Genomic DNA, 18,538 nt, shown 5'->3' with positions numbered 1-18,538 from the left:
TGTAGAATTAAAATAGTGCTCCCTGGGAAGACTCACCTGACTTGGCTTCTTCCCTGGGACAGGCTTTCTGTTGCTGCAAGAGCGATGCCAGCCACGGTGGCGTGGCAGTATGGTAGCTGGAGCAGATGGTGCTGTTGTCATCGTTTTGATTTCTATCCATGTGTTGAAACAGCTCAAAATAACTTAAGAAATGAAGGCCCAATCCGAGAAGATACCTTGAATGCTTTCCTTGCCCTGAGAAAATCTCCTGCAGTATTAATGTCCACAGCACTTTCCTGGATCTGTCACATCCACTCTCACTAGGATCACTCACATTTGTAGGCTAGAGCTGTGGCATAAAGAATCTTTTATATTTAATATCTTCATTGCTATGGCAGCATTGAATATTCACAGAACTTCTGTCAGGATGCAGCAAATGTTGTCAGCACTATGAAATCAAAGAAAGAGGAGCAGCTGAGATCAAAGTAAGCAATAAACACATACCTTGTGTCTTGACAGCATCTTTTTCAAGCCGGAGGCAAAACCTGGAGGGCTCAAGGTGTGGCTGGATAGTGGCTGGTGCTGGCATAGTGCTGGCCTCCCACACTTCCCGCCTCTGCTACGCTGGTGCTCCAAAGCTCGGGTGAGATGACCCATAGCACTACTGCAACACACAACTTCTGCTTGTGAGGGGTTCAGTTTCTGCTGGTTTAGTACCTTGAAGCACCTCCCAGTGGGGTGTTGGAGCAGTGCTGGTAGTGTAAGGAATAAGGACCAAGCAGTGTGATCTGAGGCTGGCTTGTTGAATTGCAGCCTTGCTTTGCCCAGTTTTGAGGTAGGGGCCTCACTCTTTGGATCTTTCCACAATCAAAACATTGCTGCTCTGACGGCAAGGTATCTACTTTTTTCACCACGTATTCTGGGCCCTTCCTGTGGTGCTGCACCACATGCACACATGTTACTGGCTTGGTTAAGGTGGGAGGCGATACCAAGTACCCAAATCTTCAAGTCCATTTGCAGGTGTAAGTGAAGTTTTCTTCTCATAAAATTCTCTTAATTTATGAGGCTTCTGGTTGCACATCGATCTCTTCTCAGTGTCAGCATCATTTGAGCCTAGCACCAAACACAGCAGCGTCATCTGCATTTGTGCATAGAGAGGTAGGGGAAGGAAGCTGGTGTGCAGCCGGCTCACTGCCTGCACTGAGGCCAGCTGGCTAGAGCAGCTCCTGGAAAATGCAGGATGTGGCCCTTCCCAGCACAGGAAGGCTTAATCCTGCTTGTTTGTCCCTAGGGACCCTGGCTCTGTACACCGCAGCAAAGGTGGCTGTTTTCTCCTGCAGCAAAGAAGGAAAAGATTCATGGGGCTGGTAGGAAGGCAGCAGAGTACTGCAGGGGGTTTCTTTCCTTGCAGTGGACTCTGCAATTTTTGCACTTAAATGCAGAATTTAACTTAAACTTCAATGCAGAGTGTGCTGATGGTGTGTGCACTCTGCAGATGGCTCAGGGCTTGTATTTGATCCCATGTTTACACCAGGTTTCAGACATTTCTGTAGCCTGTGGCTCTGGTGCACCAAATGGATGCTGTTGTGCGTGTGCCACTACAAAAGCCTGCGGAGAAAGGAAATTAGCAGAGCTTTGGTTCTTGCACTGGCAGTCGTCTCTGCTGGGTCCTACAGCACACTGCTGTGCTGCAAAGCAGTAGGTTGTAAAATGGAGACGGTGCTGGAGAGCTCACGTGCAGATGAACAGCAGAGCTGCTTTCAAGGAATTGCTGTTCACTAACCTGCTAGAAACACCTTCATCTGGCACTTCGGTTGATCATGTCGCACACCTGCTAGGTGGAGCGAGTGCCTGTCCGAGAGCCCAGCTCCATGCCATCTCATCAGCCAGCATGGGTATATTCACCCTGCTGTTTGAGGGTGTTTGGTGTCTAGCTGGCTAATAGAGAGTTTTGGGGTATTTCTGAGCTCTTTGGTTAACTGAATTGCATTTCAGGAGGTCGGTCTGGGAACCTAAGAAGGGTGTGACACTGCTCAGTGTCCTCCCACATTGGCTGTGTTCAGGGAAATGGGGGTGGTCCTTTATCTGTCAGCCTTTCCCTGCCCTGGGTTGTGTTGTGGTACCCACTGGAGCATGAAATAAGTCCTGTCAGTTTGTTTCTGACCTCATATTAATGAAGAAAATTGTGATAACCATGAGAAACTGCTGGCCACACTAATAGTCCTGCTTGTGGTATATTGCAAGCATCCACAGACCAGATGAGCCCTGCCAGGTTCCTTTTCCCACTGACTGCTGTGTGAAAGGGACCTTCCTTGACTGCTTATCGTGGGAACATCCTTTATAATTGTTTGACGTGAGTGACAGAGGGGAGTGTGGCAGCCATCAGTTAGTGGGGATGGATGTCTGTTTTTCTTTCTTCAGGCAGCGCAACCTCTCAGGAAAGCAATTTCTTCCTCCTCATGGTGTAATTTGCCAGCCAAGGTAAACGAGACTTTTGATGGGGCAGAACGCTGTCGTGCTGTCGACTGTCCTAATTCATTAAGACTCCAGTGGCATTTTCGGGAACTTTTCTTTCCTCTTTCCCTCTCCCCATCCAGGCATACATAAACATTACTTTTCTGCTATTGCTGGAAGGTAACATGCTAAGAACACATTGACTTGTGTTTCCTTCCCTGCTGGATTCTTTTCGGTGGCAGCGGGCAGGCTGGGGGAGCAGCTCCTCCCAGCAACCGGTGAGACTGGCTGAGGACTTCGCCATACTGCCATGCATAGCAGTTCAGCCACATCTCAGCATGCAGCACAGCCCTTGAAAGGCAGTGCAGGGGAAATATTAGGCTTCCACCATTTTCTGTTAAGTGAATAATGACTGGTACAAGCCTGAATGCTGGTGAGCCCGCCTTAAAACCTGTAGCAGCAGGGAAGATGCTCTGATTTCCAGCAGGTTGGGCTGAACCTGGGATGGGAAGAGTCAAAGAGAATTAGCTGGTAAATAAGATCTCCTGCCTTCTCTTTGATCCGCTATACATGTTCAACTGCTTAAAGGCTTCCCAAGCAAGCAGGATTTTGGGGGAGGAAGAATTTATCCTCCCAGAGACCATCTCATAGCTCTGTGAAATGCATGACTGCAAGATACTCTAGCAGGGGGCTGGGAAGAAATCCGAAGGTAGCCTAGTAAATCCCTGCCAAAGAGGCTTCTCTTACTTCTATTCTCAAAGAGCCTGCTGAACAGACAGGGCAAGCTTTAAAACTACTGTTGCTTCCTTTTTTGCTGCCGTGTAAGCCACTCTGATCAGAGCTTTAATCTAGCTAAAGTTAGTGACTTAGAGACAGCCTGATCTTTGCATCATAGTATGAAATGAGAAGGGTGATCCAGAGGGCTGACACCTCCCTGGGCAGCGGTCGCCCTTGAATGCCCTTGTGTAAGCTCACAGAGAAAGCGGGGGCGGGGGGCTGCTATAGCAGTGTTGCAAAAGGTTGGTTTTGATTTGGTCAGATAAGCTAGACAAAAAGTGAAAAAGAAAGGTAAGAAGGGGTAAAAGATCAAGGAAGGAAGATACTAATAGGAGTAGTAGGTGCTGCAGGTTGACACGGAGGTGCGTGGGTTTCGGATGAGGTGAAAGGTGGAGCCTTGCTGCCTTTATATTCCCGTAGCTCTGGTTTCTCTGCTGCAGTGCTGCTCCAGAGAGTCCTACCTGAAGGACAGCAGTGCAGCTGGGAGCATGCATGTTGTGGTGTCTGTGAGAGCCTGGCTTCCACTCTGGTTTTTCCCCAGCCTGCTCCGTGACAAGCCTTTTCACCTCTATCCCCCTTGCAGGGAAGATGGGAATAATGATGTCTTTGGTAAACCGCCCTGTGCTTCTGTCATTAGCAATTGATGCAAGATTTAGGGTTAATATTCCTACGCTGCAAAACACTTGTGTATGTTCCCTCGAGCAATTCCCAGCATACTCCTGTTCCTTGAAGAGGCCACATTTGTGGTGCCCTTTTATTTGGGCAGAGAAGAGACATGGAGATAAAACCATTTCCCATCTCCTGAGTCCAGCTACTCTTGCAGCTCAGGCCGTGGGCTGGAGTTGTGTGCCTGGATAATCTGGTCTCCTAATTGCCACCCTGCTTGGAGGCAGCTGCTGAACTGGGCCTAAGCTGATTTGGGATGGCAAATTCTGTTAGTTTAATTCTCAGCAACACTGAGGAACTTGTCAGCACGCGAGTATCCCTTGGCTTTTCTCTAGCCACGAGTGTGCCCTGGAGACCTTTGCCAGCTGGTAACCCCAGCAGTTACCTTGCAGAGCTCTTGGCTGTGGAGAGGTTAGATTTTTAAGAGCTATTTACTGACAGTTCCCTGAGCTCTTGTGTCTTTGAACCCTGCTTTTCTATTCCCTTTTGATGCTGTTTGTACAGAATCATGGCATCTCATTGGTTGGGGCTTCCTTGCCCTGTTACCACCCTCATCTTTCCCCAGCTCCTTCCCAGACTTGGTAATATGTCATTAGCTGGTGTGGGAGTTGTTTATTGCCTGGTCTCACTAACCTTCAGGTCCCAAATGGGTATGCATGAAGCCAGTGTGACCACCCTTGCTGTGATGAGGCTCCTGTACCTCAAAGCTGTTCTGCTGTGAACCCAAACCCATCTCATGTCTGCATGGAAGGTGTCCAGCCCCCAGAGAAAGGTGTCAAAAGTTTCAGGCCCCCAAGGAGTCACTTAAACTATAATACGGAAAAAATGTGGAAAAAACAAAGAAGAAAGATGCATTTTTGAGACTGTTTCTTTTGCAACTCCCTCCTATTGTTCTAAGAGGTGTTTGTCTGTCTTTGAACCTGAAGGAAGTTTTTCTAGCCTCTTGACTAGATAACTTGAAACTGCATATAATTTCTCAGCTCACTGCATATTAGGCAGTGCTTGCGATTAATGAGATCACTGTCCATATTCCTTCCTCTGTCAGCTTCTCGGAAAAACAGTACTTGGAGAAGTACACAAAGGAGATGAAAAGAAAGTTGCTTATGAATTATGAACAGCCTTTCAGGCTGATGTTATTTCATGGGGCTGTCACTCCGTTTTAATTAAGTAATTCAGATGGAATGATGCTTTTTTTAAAACCTTGTTTGTGTTTGATCACCTTTCAGAGGTAACACTTAGATAGCTCATGTTTGTTGAATTTTCATTTTCAAGTAACAAGAGTGGGTGCTTACTGCCCTTACTGATTAAATAATGGAGAAGGAAGACACTGCTGTGGCTGAGCACAAGACACAATAGCCAAGAGGCTTCACTCTGCCTGTATCTGGAAATTAGCTGGGTGATTGCTTGGACATTTTGTGGCTGATGTGAAAGATGGAGCTGCTCGGTTGGACCCAGTGATGAGTACAAGTGTGCGCAAATCTAGCCAGGTTCTCTCAAAGCATTGCACTCACCTTCTGCTGAAATTTCTCATTCCTCTGTTTTCTTACCAATGTGTGGCTAGTAACCCCCGCACCCAGCCACAAACAGATCTGCCAACGCCTAGTTTATTTTGGGATTTGTGCGTATGTAAATTGAGCCATTAGTTCCCAGACTCATGATCCCTGGAGCTGTGCGGTTTGAATTGCTGCAGATTGAGACTCTACCTCTTCCTATGTGATTGGGGATAATCCTGCGGCTGTTCAGGAACGGCGGCTGTTGGATGGTGTCCTGGCGATCCTTGGGCTGCGGTTGTAGCCCTGTGTGTTGCTGGGCCCACGGGTGAGTGGGGCGCAGCTGCTGACCCACTTTCCTTGGATGGGCATTGTGGGAGCACTCATCTCCTGGCACCAGAAGGGTTGTGGGGATGCATTTTCGTGCTCCTTTGTGACAGTGCTAATGATGTCGTCTGGCACAGATTACGCAAGGCTGAGCACCACCGAAGCACAGCTGTGTGGTCCCTGGCATCTGCTTTCTTCCCCCTCCGCCACTGGGCCACTCTCAATAGGGTACGTTGTTTTCAGCCCTGGTTTTATTTACCTTTCATTGCGGAGAAACCTTTTGCCAAGGGATTAAGACTTTGGGCTGGCTGAATTAATTTGGGATCTAAATCTTCCCAGGCAGAGAGTGCTGGAGGCTTTGTGCGTGGTTTGCTGGTGGTTAGCCTGAACGGCAGCAGAATGAGGGCTCTGCTGTGTCTTTGTGCTGGTAGTGATGTGTCCTGACTGCGCTCCAGAAAGATGTCTGGGGTGCCTGTTTGCTGGCTGTACAGGAATTGCTGCTGCAGACTGGGCATGGGGTTGTGTAGTGCCATGTGGCCTCGTGGTCTGCAGCACAGAGGGGTCACCAGGCAGGCGAAACGTGCTGCTTTATGGGAGGAATTTCCTTCCAACGCCTGGTACTGGTTTATGTCCTATAAACAGGGCTTAAATGTGTTCTAGCCAGGAACTTCTCATGTATTTCGTTCATTTCTTGATTTAATTTTCTTTCTTCTGGTTTGCATAGGCCTTCCCTGTTCTCCTTCCCTCTTTATGAAATAGTATTTGCAGCCGTTGTTACAGTTCCTCTTGGAGGAAGGATGCAGCAGTTGTTTCGTTTGGACCAGTTTTCATGTGTGTGGGTTGTGCTGGGGTAGGAGGTTGCCATGAATTGAGCAGTTGGCTTTACTCGAAACAGTGCCACCCCAGCTGTACTCTAGTAGCTTTTACTTCTGCTGACAGACCAGACCAAGATCTTTTATTGATGCCTTCAAGCCTAATGAGCTATTTAGAAAATAAATTTGCAGAATAGGCAGTGGAGGAAGAGCAGTGCTTTCATTTCTGGCTCAGTTCTCCTGGGCATGAATGCAGGATGGTGTCAGGGATGTGGCTCTGGTGTCTTGACTCATGATCATTGCATCTTGCACATAAAGCAAGGTCAGGCTGGCCGCAGGCTGGCACGGAGACCTTTGTGGGTGTTGGACAAAAGGCAGTGTGAGGTTTTGCAGGCAGTGTGGGAACCATCAGATAAAGCTGATAGGCTTTACTGTCAGGTCTCTGCAACCTCCTGTGAGAGGAATGATGTTGCTTTCAGTATCCTTCCCAAACTCCACAAGTAAAATTATATTTTTTTCATCTTTGTGGACCTTGAGCTGACTAGTAGCTTTCACTTCCTGACCTGAACTTCAGTCCTGTTGATGGCTGTTAAAGGTTTGCATCATTTCACTTAAGGCTTTTCCTTACTGGATATGTGGTCCTGCATGCTTTGGCCTCTTTGGGGTGTAAATTGCTATTTTGGCTTTTAGCCTTTAACATTTTGTACAACACAGGCCTACTTGGACTGTTCTGGGGCCTGGTTCAGCCGTGAAATGCTGAGCCTACACTGCCAGAAATCAGCCTGTTTCTCCTGCTCCCGGCAACAAAAACTTTGCTCCTCTACTTGCCTCCTCGTGTGCCTTGTCGCACAGCTCAAAATGACTGCTCGATACGTGTCTTCTCTCGAAAGGTGGGCTGTGGGTTTGAAAAATGTGAGGTTTGGAGGAGCTGTTAATTATGGAATAGGCTGTTGCTTTTAGATAGTGTCCCTGGTTAACAAGAATAGTTCTGTTAGAAATGGATAAGATTCTTAGGAGGGTTTGTGCTTTATCTGCTGTGCAGAGGGTGCTGCTGAAGTTTATCTCTGTGCAGCTATCCTTGGTGTAATTATTCATTACTGAACCATTGCTTCAAGGTGGGGCTGGTTTTACAGTTTTTAGAACATTTTTTCCCCTTACTGTTACGTTTTTCCCCAAGAGGGATTTCCCCTTCCCCATTTGAAAAACAAATAGGATTATCATTATAGGCTTTTTTCAAAATTCAAAGTAGGTTTTCAAATGCACAATTTTCAGACCATATTTGTTTAAAAAGTCTAATGTAAAATATTCAGTTTTAAAAAGATTTAAATTCTCTTTAGTCATAAGAATTTACTACCTGAGTGAAAACCCAAAGCAAAGCTGAGGCTTCCCCTCTAGAATAAGAAGGGGTTTGCATATAGGCAATTCAGTTTTGCTTCTTGGTTTCAACAGGACAGATCTGTCCCAAAACCGTGTGCGTCATCAGTACGGTTTTGAGTGAGCAATGCTTTTAGCTGACATCTACAATGGATGAAGAGGGAGGAGGGAGAGAATGAAGTTCAGCATCCATTGGAGAGGCATAAAATGTCTTTATAGATGATGTTCCTGGTGAATAGGACTGTATGATTATATGGCCCGTGTATTTCAAATTCTGCTGGGAGAGCTTTGCAGCTTAGAGATAATGGTGGTGGCGGCTCACTCGTACTTACCCATTGAATCGCTTTGTGTGCTTAATGTTATTTATTTGCTTATCTGGTGCTGATGAAATTTCATCAGCCTTATTGTAATGGGTTTAGATCTCAGCTCTGCCAGGCCTCGGAGGGCAGGCTGTAGGAAATGCTTTCCAAGCCACACGGGAGGGGTAGTGCTTGTGAGAAAGGCATCTGTTGAGTGGGCATTTCTTCAGCTAAAAGCAAGATGCTGTGGGAACCATGTGGGAGCTGGATCCCCCGCCCTGCCCCTTGGCTTGTGCCAGCTTGAGGAGTTTTTGTTCTTCTCCACCACTGACTGCTGCACTCAGTGGCTCAGGCCCAGAGTCACTCTGCTTCTCTGCCTGCTGTGCTGCAGACACAGCAGGAGGACACTGTGCTTCATCTGCTGGGAGATGCTTCTGCTTGCCCTAGCAAACCGGGCATTAGCCCCCAAACGAATGAGCGTCCAGGGCGTTTTGTAAGCTGCAGCCTGGTTTCAGGTGCTCTCAGGGTCCCACTGAGTGGTTTTTTGATGGATCTTTGTGGCTTTTGGTCGTGCTTTTTATCTTGTAACAGAAAAGGCTGCTTGCTCTGTCTTGTCTCTGAAAAATTAATGGCTACATCCTCCCGAGCCCATCTCCAGTCCTTTAGCTCTGAGATGGCTGAATCCTGCCATGCGTGGAGCTCAGTGGGAACGGGAGCTGTCTCTGCTCAGCTGTGAGCAGGACAGTGTTAAAGGCCTTCTTGCAAAGCTCAGACAGATAGCGAGATCGTCAGCTTCTCTGAAAAACACCCAGCCGTTTCTTTGTGCTGAAAAGCCCTGGCACTGGCAGGTCAGTTGGAAGCGGGGAGACAGTCAGCCCTGCGGCCAGGCGGCCCCGCGTGCCCGCCAGCAGATCCACCGGCCTTTGCTGAATCATGGCTCACTGCTGCTGTGCCAGGGTTGCACAGATGCCAAATGCTCTATTCAGATGAAAAGTGGAAGATCTTCGGCTGTGTCAGATGCTGTCCATGGAGCCAGCAGATGAGCCTCCGGTGGGGTATGGGAGCTCACTAGCTGTGAAGCTAGGAGTCCTCTCTGCATGGTGTCCCAGGAAATTCTTGTCCAGAGGCAAGAAAGGACTAAATGTATCTTTCCAGGGAGATTGGGGGAGACACTAACTGCTCTTCTCCAAAAAACAGGTGGGAGGAAGAGAGAAAAGGAGGCAGAATAAGGAAACAGTAAGCCTCATTTAAATCTAGCGCAGCAGATTTGTGAGTGGTTTGCCTCTGGGTCTGCAGTTGGGAAGCAAAGACGTTAAGATCTACAGATGTTTAGTGAACTGAGCTGGGCTCAGAGGACTGTTAGGGATCACTAGTTGTGAGTGGAGTAGGAACTGCTTCTCCCATCCATGTTTTCCTACCAACAGACAGGGCAGTGCATGGGAAGAACTGCTGTACTCAGTCCCCGGTGTGCATGTGGGGCAAGAGAGGTCACTCTTCTGTACATGCGTGCGCACACACACACACACGAGCAGCACATTTGTCTGTCATTTTACACTCATGTTCATGCTGAAGTTGCTTTTGTGGCCTGGACACTAGGTTAACATTATATTTTAGTATTTCAGTGCTAGGTAGACCTGTAAATAGTATCAAGCGGTGGCCAGATGAGACCAGGATATAATCAATATGATCCTTTGAGCTCTGGGAGGAGGGCAGCCATATGTCCAAATAATTAGGGCCCACCATTTTTGGGGCAAAAATTAGGTACTTAATTCTTTCCTATTTTATACTTCCATTTTTATGGGTGATTTCCTTTCAGGGCAAGTTCTCGAACTTACTTGGTGTAGTTCTGTCAAATGGCTTTGTAGCTGTCTAAGGCAGAAATTAAATTGCATAGTCACTTGCTAAGGCTTAAAAAAGCCTGGGTGAGAGATCTGGTTACTAGCACTGGAGTTTCTTTTGCGTAGTTCCATATATCCAGTTAATTTATTGCCAGCAAACAAAACCACGTGAGTTTGCTTCCTTACTGCTGGTAACCTGAGCTTCATTGCTGGATTCATTTGCTCCTGATGGTCATGGAAAACGTGCGATTACACTAATAGCAGGTTATTAATCACTGTCAATGGCTGTAATTATATCAGCTATTAGGAAGTCAACTAAAAGCAATGTCTGTCCAATCAGCATGGAGAATAAGGAGAAACACAGTCCCTGCTTCACAGAAGTGGATAGTTTGTTGGCGACTTCATTTCCTTTTACATGGATGTATGTTGGAAAAATAAATCTGAATTTTAGCTGCTTTCTACTTCCACTCCAGTGTCCAGACCTATTTACTGCGCCTTGCTCTATACCACAGTGTTGGTTTTCTGAGTGCTGCAAGAAGGATTCAGGGTTAAGCAGCTGTTGTGCTGTCCTCTCAGACCCACAACCAAGTGAGACCCTCTTCTCTAAGAGTGCCTGGTCCAAATCCATCTCTGGAGAGTCCTGGTTTACCCCTGTATGTCACTTCTGGATTGCTCTTACGATGATCAGTGTATCATTATAGCTGTGTATCCGTGCTGGGTGTATCCACAGGGATAGAAGGCATCCCTTCCTGCAGCAGCATCACACCTTGCCAGCAGACACTTCTATTGAGAGACGGATTAAACTGGCAAATGCAGAGTTTGGAGCATGCAGCAGAAGTATGTCTGCACTAAGCATGCTGCTCCCAGTGATCACCTGTGACAAAATGGTGGCTGAGCAGTGTCCTGTGTGCACCAGGATGATAATTTTGCTTGGGACATCATAAATACCTGTGGAATTTTGATGTTGCAGCTGGGCAGAAGTTGCCTATATCCTTATTGTGATGGATGCAGTGACTGGCACATGCTTTTGCTTGTGCAGGAATGATTAGACTTTCCCTTTGTTCACAAGGAACATTTGCTCCTTTATATGTCCTTTATGCAAAATCCATGTTTTCCTTTTGGCTCATGCCCATAGGTGAATTTTTTCTGCCCTCTGAGTGTGGATTGCTATGACCTGCTGAGAGCTTGGTGCAGCTCTGCTGAAGCGTGGTGTCTGGCTGGGGCAGCCCTTTTAGATCCCAATTTGGCATGTTAGCACTCCCTTCCTGCTGTCTTCCTCTATTTGATGACTGCAGACAAAACATGCTCCTGATGGATTTGGAGGCACTAGCATTAGATTCTCCAGGGAGTATTTCAGCACTGGTGTGAAACCCAGTAGGTAACATGTATCTTGAGCTGTGACCTTCCCTGAGCACAATGGTGTAATTTCAGGGCTCATCAGGAAAAGGGAACAAAGTAGGTATCTTCTTACAGTGGCTGAAAAGATGGTTGGCTGTTGTTGGCTGATTGCTTGCCATAGGATGTTTAATGCTCCTGGAATTTGGCTGACAAACCAAAATTGTCCCGTGGAGCAGTATATGGGAGCACACCAACTGGGCTCCAGATGAGGGCGTGTTGTGTCAGGTTTTGCTTAATGGGTGTTTGTTTTTACTCTCCTCTTTAGGTAACTTTGCTGAGAGATGGCGGAGCAGCGTCAGGACATCACCATGATGGAAGATCATGCAGCTGGCCAGGAGAAGCACATCCCATCAGGTGAGCACCTCCAGGAGGAGATGGTGTAAAGGACCTGCCTTGCCCACTGCTGAGAGAATGACCTAAGTGGGGAGAGCAGGCCCAGTGTGCGAGCGGGGCAAGGGGTCCTTGGGGATGGCCAGGAGGAGATGGTATGTGTGTCTGGAAGGTTACCGTGGATCAGTTGGCTGCAGCCAGTGGACAGTGGGTAGCCCACAAGATTTTCTGATATTTATAGTCATAGGAGAATGCTGCTGTTAAATATCATTGCCCAGCAAGAGCAGAACAACCCCTAGTATCCAGACTAGTGATGATCTTATTGCTGCAGCTTTGCAAATATGTGTTTCTGCGTTTGCTCCTTAGTTTGCTATAAAAGTACAGCACTGCTTTTATTTGGAGACACAGCTCAAGGATGCTGCTTGCTGCCTGCTTTTCTCACGTGCATAGGGAGATGGGGGGAACTGAACAGAGAGCTCGGAGTGGGGGCCATGCAAGAGTCTTTCGCCCCATATTTCAGACCTGCATTTCTCAAGAAGCCTTTCCTTTCTCATTCCACCATGCTCCACAATTGAACTTGGAAACCCACATAATGCCAGCAAGCCTGGTGGGACTCACTCCCGGCTATATCCATATAAACTTCATCTTACTTTTCTTTTCTTGAGGTGCTTTGGACACACCTTACACCAGATAAATGGATTGCCTCTGTCCTGGGGAGAATCCGTAGCATCCATTCATCCGGGGTTCTGTAATGCATTTCAGTCTGGTAGCTCCTCTAAGCTTGTAGCCTCAGCTTCGCACATCACAGGTTCCCAGGGATTTTGCTTATGCTAGTTTGAATCTTCTTTTCCAAGTCATTTTCTCCAGTTCTCCTTGTTTTATTTGCCCAGACTCCTTGCAGAGAGGAGACTTGTGCCTCTTGCCCTGCTCTTCCTAAAGATGACTTTTGCAACCAAGTCTTCGCAGAGTACATTATGTGCTACGCCAAGCCCTTTACAAAGACTTGCTGGTTTGCAGTTATTAGAATTAACACATCGTGGAAGTGTTCAGCAGCCTGCTCTGGGAGGGAGGCTAACAGCTCCAAAAATGGCAGAGAGGACAACAGTGACTCCGAAGTTGTACATCTTTTCTGCTTACGTTGCTAAGATCTCCTTTCCTGCTTGTGCCATGCTTTGCTGTTTCTAGCTGTCCGGTTCACTGGGCTTTTCTTTTGCTGATGGGTTTCTGCTTGTTCCTTTTGGTGATGACACTGGTGCTTTTGGTTGGCATTTTCACGCTTCGCTTGCTTATTAGTTCAGGTGTTTTATACTCTCCAATTACAGTTTCTTGCTGCTGTGGCTCTGGGCAATCAGAGTTCATAATGCACAGGCCATAATTCATAGCCAAGGACTTGTTCTAAGTATTTGAATGTTTTCCAGGCTATCCCCTTCAGATACCAGTCGATGATGGATCGGATGAGCCTGTTTCTGAAACATCTGACGCTAAGAGCACCCCAACTACGGAAGGTGGGAGCTCTTTGACTTACTGCTTTGAAACCATGATGGATGGGGTCGTGATAAACTGTGCCAAAAGACTCGACGTGCTGTGTTCTGGTGGGGTTTCTCAGGAGGAGTGTCTGCACTCTTGGACAAATGCTCTTCATTAGTCTCATCACAAGTGATGTTTGCCACTCTGCAGAATGAGATAATGAGCTTTAAAGGTGGAGAGCGGGTTGAAAGGCAAGAGAAGGTGAAGTGTTTATTATAGTTCAGGAAGTTGCTTGCAGTTTGTTTCCTGAAGGCTTTTTACACAGTGACCGCGAGCTCCCTTAGTTCAGTGCAGCTGGGAGCAATCCCATGTTGTGTGCTCCCAGGGCCAGAGGTTTGCATTGTTGTGCTCCCCCAGGATACCGACAGCACGTCCTGGTTGCTGTGTTCCCTTTTGGAGTTAGCTGTACCTCATAGCTCTTTTTTTGCCCCCTCTGCATTTACATGTTCATTAGTACAGCATGATTCATGCTGGAATGATGAGATGGGCAGAGTCTATACACAAAACAAAACTTTGTGCTGACGTAAAGGTCATATCGGTAGGACTCGGCATGTCTGTGCTGCTCCATAGTGTTATCTGAATGCCACGTGTAGAAAGAATCTAATTCCAAAGTGGTCTAGAGAGACTTGTTCACCGTTTTAATTAACTGCACTCTTTGTGTTCCTCTGGCTGCTTTAATCCCAAGTATCTGCCTCTTGGAGACTTCAGGTAAAGGTATTAGTTTGAATTTATCTAAAAGATAAAGGGGGACAGGCATTTGAATTTATCTAAAAGAAAGGTGGACAGAGATGCTGACCAGTTCCAACCCTGTCCCGCTGGAGGTGTGGGCTGATGGATCATCTGTGAAGCAGCTCAGTTCCTGTGTATGTGGCTCAAGAAATCAGTATGTAAAACCTGGCTGGTGCAGAAAGGGATATTGTCCCTCTTTCCTGTTGGACAAGACTGTCATGATGAGCAGACATCACTCTGGTAGATGGAGCCAGGTATCTATCTGTCTCAGAGCTGCCCAGAGTGTGATGCAGTTGCAGTGCTCAGATGGTTTATGAAGGTATCTGATGGGAGCTGTTCTTTCCTGCTCCAGACCAATGATGTCCCCATGCAGATAGCACTGCTGTGCATGCAGATCAGGTACTAGTGGCTGTCTTTAGCTGTGCATTTTCAGACAGTGTTTATGGTAAAGCCTTCAGCTGCATAAGGAGTATCCTGAAGATGTGTGGTTTGTGTGGCACAGGGGACACCTCATGGTGTCCCTGCAATACTGTCTTTGCTATGTCATGCTTGGTTGTCTCCCTCCACAAGCACTGGCTCAAGGGAGGGAGTCGGGTGCTTTTCTGAGAAAAAAGTTCTTCAGGCATGTCCTGGCCTCCACAGGGTTTTGCCACTCAATGGCTATGTGAAAGCTGCGTTGTTTTTCAGATGCCACAGCACCTTTAGTGGAGGAAGGAGACCACGAGGATCAGGGTGGTGTCGAACAGCACGGGGAGATCCCAGAAGGAACCACAGGTGAGGGAGACCAAGGTGCAGTTTCATCTCTTGATGCAGACAGAGCAGAGAGCTGGACTGGTTAGTGCGTAACAATAACACTGCAAAACCTCTCGCAGGCATGCTTTGCTCCTGATGTGTGCTTCTTTCTTCTCCACGGCCTGCAGAAATAATTCCTAGCTTACAATTGTCCTCTTGCCTTCCCCATCCTGAGGGAAACTCGCAGCCTTTTCTTCTCTCTTTCTCAGCTCCGCATCTGACAGTCTTTCTATCTGATGTCTCTGTGGTGGCTTCGCCTCCCATCTCCAGGCTAAGCGCTTACCTGCAGATCTGATCATCTCTGCCCCTCTGCCAGCAGCCCCGCTTTGCTGGCAAGGCAAGGCGGTCACCGCAGGACCTTGCTGCTTGTCTCACTGGTGCTCTTGCTCAGCCCAGCCCATGCGGTTGTCTTTGAAGCGGCAGGTGAAAACCAGGCCACTGCAGCAGTTCTGTGGCTGCCGGCATGTTTTAAGGATAATGCAGAGGAAGTGAAGTGGCTAATTTAGCCTGAATGCTCTGTGGGGAATCACTGCACCTGGGCCTGGTTTTCCAGGGAGGGATGGGGGTCTTTCAGAGGCAGAGTAAGAAGGGAGTGAGCTGCAGCAGTGCTGTGTGTGTGCAAGAGGGCAGGAGCTCCTGGGAGAGTCAGGTCTGTATGTGAAAAATGAGTATGTGTCCCCTGTGCGGTAGCCACTGGATTTTCCTGGAAGCATCAGGCTGGACCTGAGAAAGGTAATGGGTGGAAATGGGCTTCTGCCAATGCTGAACACTGAAACAAACCCACAGCACACTCCCTTGGGCAGCCAGATTGCCTATCCTGCATCCAGTACCCAGGCTGCTGGTGGAGCCCTGGGCTGAAACGCAGAGTGTTTCCTCCTCGCCTGCTAGCAAGGATGCGCAGTCTCTGGATCAAGATCTGACTGTATCAGGGAGCCAGAAGGAAGCAGTGTGTCCTGAACTGTTTGGAAAAAAATGGGAAAAACAGAGAAAGTCCTAGATAGTAGAACTGTGACATGCAAATATAATTGATTAAGCCGGTTTGAAAGTAGTCATATAATAAATTGAAAAAATTCTGATAGAGACAAACCATCATTTCTGTGAAGAACGTTGCACTTCTCTAATGTACCAGTATTCCTGAAGTGTCAGATTTATATCAGACTCAGATTTACTGGTGTTAAATAGTCTCAGCAGAGTTCGTTACAGTAAGCTAGGTAGTAGACACCAAGAAGGTGGGGCTCAGGTAAGAGACATGCATGTGAGTGCTGCCGGCAATGTAAACACTAGGTGGGGGTAGAAGAGGGGATATAAATCCACAAGTTTCCCTGCTCCTTAACAGCCTGTTTTCTGCACCTCTGCCTGAAGGAGCTTGTACTAACCTGCTCTACCCAGGATGTGCGAGTTGGTGAAGTGGTCTCCAGCCTGGTACAGCACAGGCTGAATAGAACCACCTAGAACCATCGTCGGTGTGGGTTGATTGCCTTTCTGATACTGCCCTGCTTATAATACAGTGCTGATGGGCAGAATCAGCAGGGAGGTAAATAAATTCTCCAGACGCATGCTTAAACTTAATTCTTGTTTTGATCATGTTTTTCCCGTTCTTTCTCTGAACTGGGACCAGCTGAAGAGGCAGGCATAGGAGCCACACCCAACCTGGAGGACCACGCTGCAGGAGATGCCGCTCAAGGTTAGTGAATCATCTCTCACTGGGGTCCAGTTATTGCTGCCCACATGTGTGGCTGGTTGCTAGTGGCTTGGGAATTTTCTTCTGTAATGCAAATGCTCCGCACTGTACAAGCAGTTGTGCAGTTCTCTCTGACAGGGGAAGGTCATACATGCTTTGAATGTTCCAACATACTCATTTCAGGGAACTGCAGCTTTTCATGCACCAAATTTCTCTCTCCGATGGCTGAAGCCCTGATGCTTGTTTGTCCAGTTGGAAAACAAGGCATCCTCCAGGCTAGAAAAGGTAATAAACAGAGCCAGAATGGTGGACTTAGCCAGGAGGAACTGCTCAGCATTGAACAGAGTCAGTTTTGGGCCCTGCATGTCACACATGAAATAAGTGAATTGTTTAATTACTGTGTCTCTTTCTAACGTAAAACATGTCTCAAACCTACTTACTGATGCCCTGACTTTAAGGGTGTTTTTTCTCATCCCAGTCTTAGGGAATGTGACTGACAAAGCCAGGCACGGTGGGCAGTGAGCGTTTATAGAGCATTAATTGTGCGTCTGCTCAGATGAGCCAAGAAATTATCCAGGGACTTCTTGGCTAGCTGGAAAGCCTCTCTTGACTCTGCTCGGTTCAGACTTGGTGGAAAACTTAAGGATGGGATTTTCCCAAAGCACCCAATGCTAACTTAATTCTGTGCCCATTGGGCAGACTTATGGGTTCAAACTCACTTTGATATTGCTGTCTTGCTAGCACTAATACACCACAGCGCTAATCTGTTGTGCTGTTTAAAATCTTACTTAAACCCCATTTTGTAAGGCAGTTTTCTGTGCAGTAGACATAACAAATTCTTCCAGTTGCTTGGGCAGCGTCTTTCGTCTTCATGGCTGCATTAGTGCATTTACAGACATCCATGTCTTTTAAAGAATTAAATAGGTCTTTGCCTTCTCAGCTCAGGGCAGAATTCAGGTCGTCCTTGCTTTCCACACACAGATGAGCACAGTTTATGTACAGTACCACTCCCTGCAGTTAAAATAAAACCTTTGCTTGCCTGTCCAGTGGTTCTTGGACTAGCAACTCTTCTGTATTTAAAGTAGTGGTGCCACTACAAAAAAGAAATCAAGACTGTTAGCAGGAGGGGGATGAAGTTCTCTCTTCTGTCTGCCCTGTTCAGTCTGGTTCTAGTTGCTGTTTCTCACAGATTTTTAATAACACCTTTCTGTACTGTCCTGGGATCTTTCAGCTGTCAGATATGGGGACATACAGCTAGCTGGAGCTCTGATATAACCTATATTTGACATTTCTAGGTTCTTATGTAAATTGTTGCTTCTCTGAAAGTGGACTTGTGATAATGTGCTACTTCCTTTTAATAGTTCTCTTTGATTCAGAGGAAAATACAATTATCAATACACACAGAGTCTTGGATATCTTGTTACTAGCTACCTTCATTTTTTGTGTTGTGGGATTTGAAAAAATGATCTTTACAGTGAAGATGGAGCGTGTTAAAATGCCTTTGGAATCTCAGGTGGAGAAGAGTCTTCTGATTTGCAGTTTTCGCTCTGCTGGCATTCTGCCAGCTCTTGACCTTGTGCTGCAGGGTTGCCTCAGAACCCCCAACAGGTCCTGGAATATGGAAGTACAGCTAATGAACTGACTGTCCACATCTCTGCACCAGCAGTCATTAATGGTCATGCTGTTTGTTTGCAGAAGAAATGAGCCAGGACAGTCTGCTGGCTACTGCATAAACACCCTTCAAATCCCTGTGGTTATAAAAGGTGTTTCTTGATGCCACATTTCAAATATTACCTGCCCGTAGGTGCCAATTTAAGATTTCTCTTAAACCACAATTTCGGAGATCTTTGTGTGGTAGTTTCACTTAACCATTATATTCTCTTAGAATGGGGAGAACACTGATAAAAGACTGAGTCAGTCTTGACTTCTTTTCTTGTTTTAATCTTGTTTGTTAATCTGACAAAGCAACAACAGAAATGTCAGTACTGAAGTGCTCTGATCTAGGCTCTTTAGTTTACCTGATCAGTGCTGAAAAAGACCAAAGAGTATTTGAAGCTGGACAAAT

General features: G+C 46.9%; 1 protein-coding gene across 24 annotated transcripts in view; it reads left to right on the top strand.

Annotated features, from left to right (window-relative positions):
• MAPT (microtubule associated protein tau) overlaps positions 1 to 18,538 on the top strand; it is a 50,466-nt gene that overhangs the window by 11,869 nt on the left and 20,059 nt on the right. For 18 of the 24 annotated variants that reach the window (XM_052785152.1, XM_052785146.1, XM_052785144.1 and 15 more), the window contains exons 2-5: positions 11,680 to 11,768; positions 13,163 to 13,249; positions 14,688 to 14,774; positions 16,411 to 16,476. In XM_052785152.1, the coding sequence (XP_052641112.1) occupies positions 11,696 to 11,768; positions 13,163 to 13,249; positions 14,688 to 14,774; positions 16,411 to 16,476 (313 nt within the window). In that variant the 5' untranslated portion in view covers positions 11,680 to 11,695. Of the gene's footprint in view, positions 1 to 9,389; positions 9,415 to 11,679; positions 11,769 to 13,162; positions 13,250 to 14,687; positions 14,775 to 16,410; positions 16,477 to 18,538 lie in introns of those variants that run through there. The other 6 variants (XM_052785151.1, XM_052785149.1, XM_052785147.1 and 3 more) reach the window with 2 other exon arrangements.

The sequence above is a fragment of the Harpia harpyja genome, chromosome 4 (genome assembly GCF_026419915.1).
Source record: "Harpia harpyja isolate bHarHar1 chromosome 4, bHarHar1 primary haplotype, whole genome shotgun sequence".
Lineage (NCBI taxonomy): Eukaryota > Metazoa > Chordata > Aves > Accipitriformes > Accipitridae > Harpia > Harpia harpyja.
The sequence above is the reverse complement of the archived record's forward strand: the minus strand, read 5'-3'. Positions and strand labels throughout refer to the sequence as shown.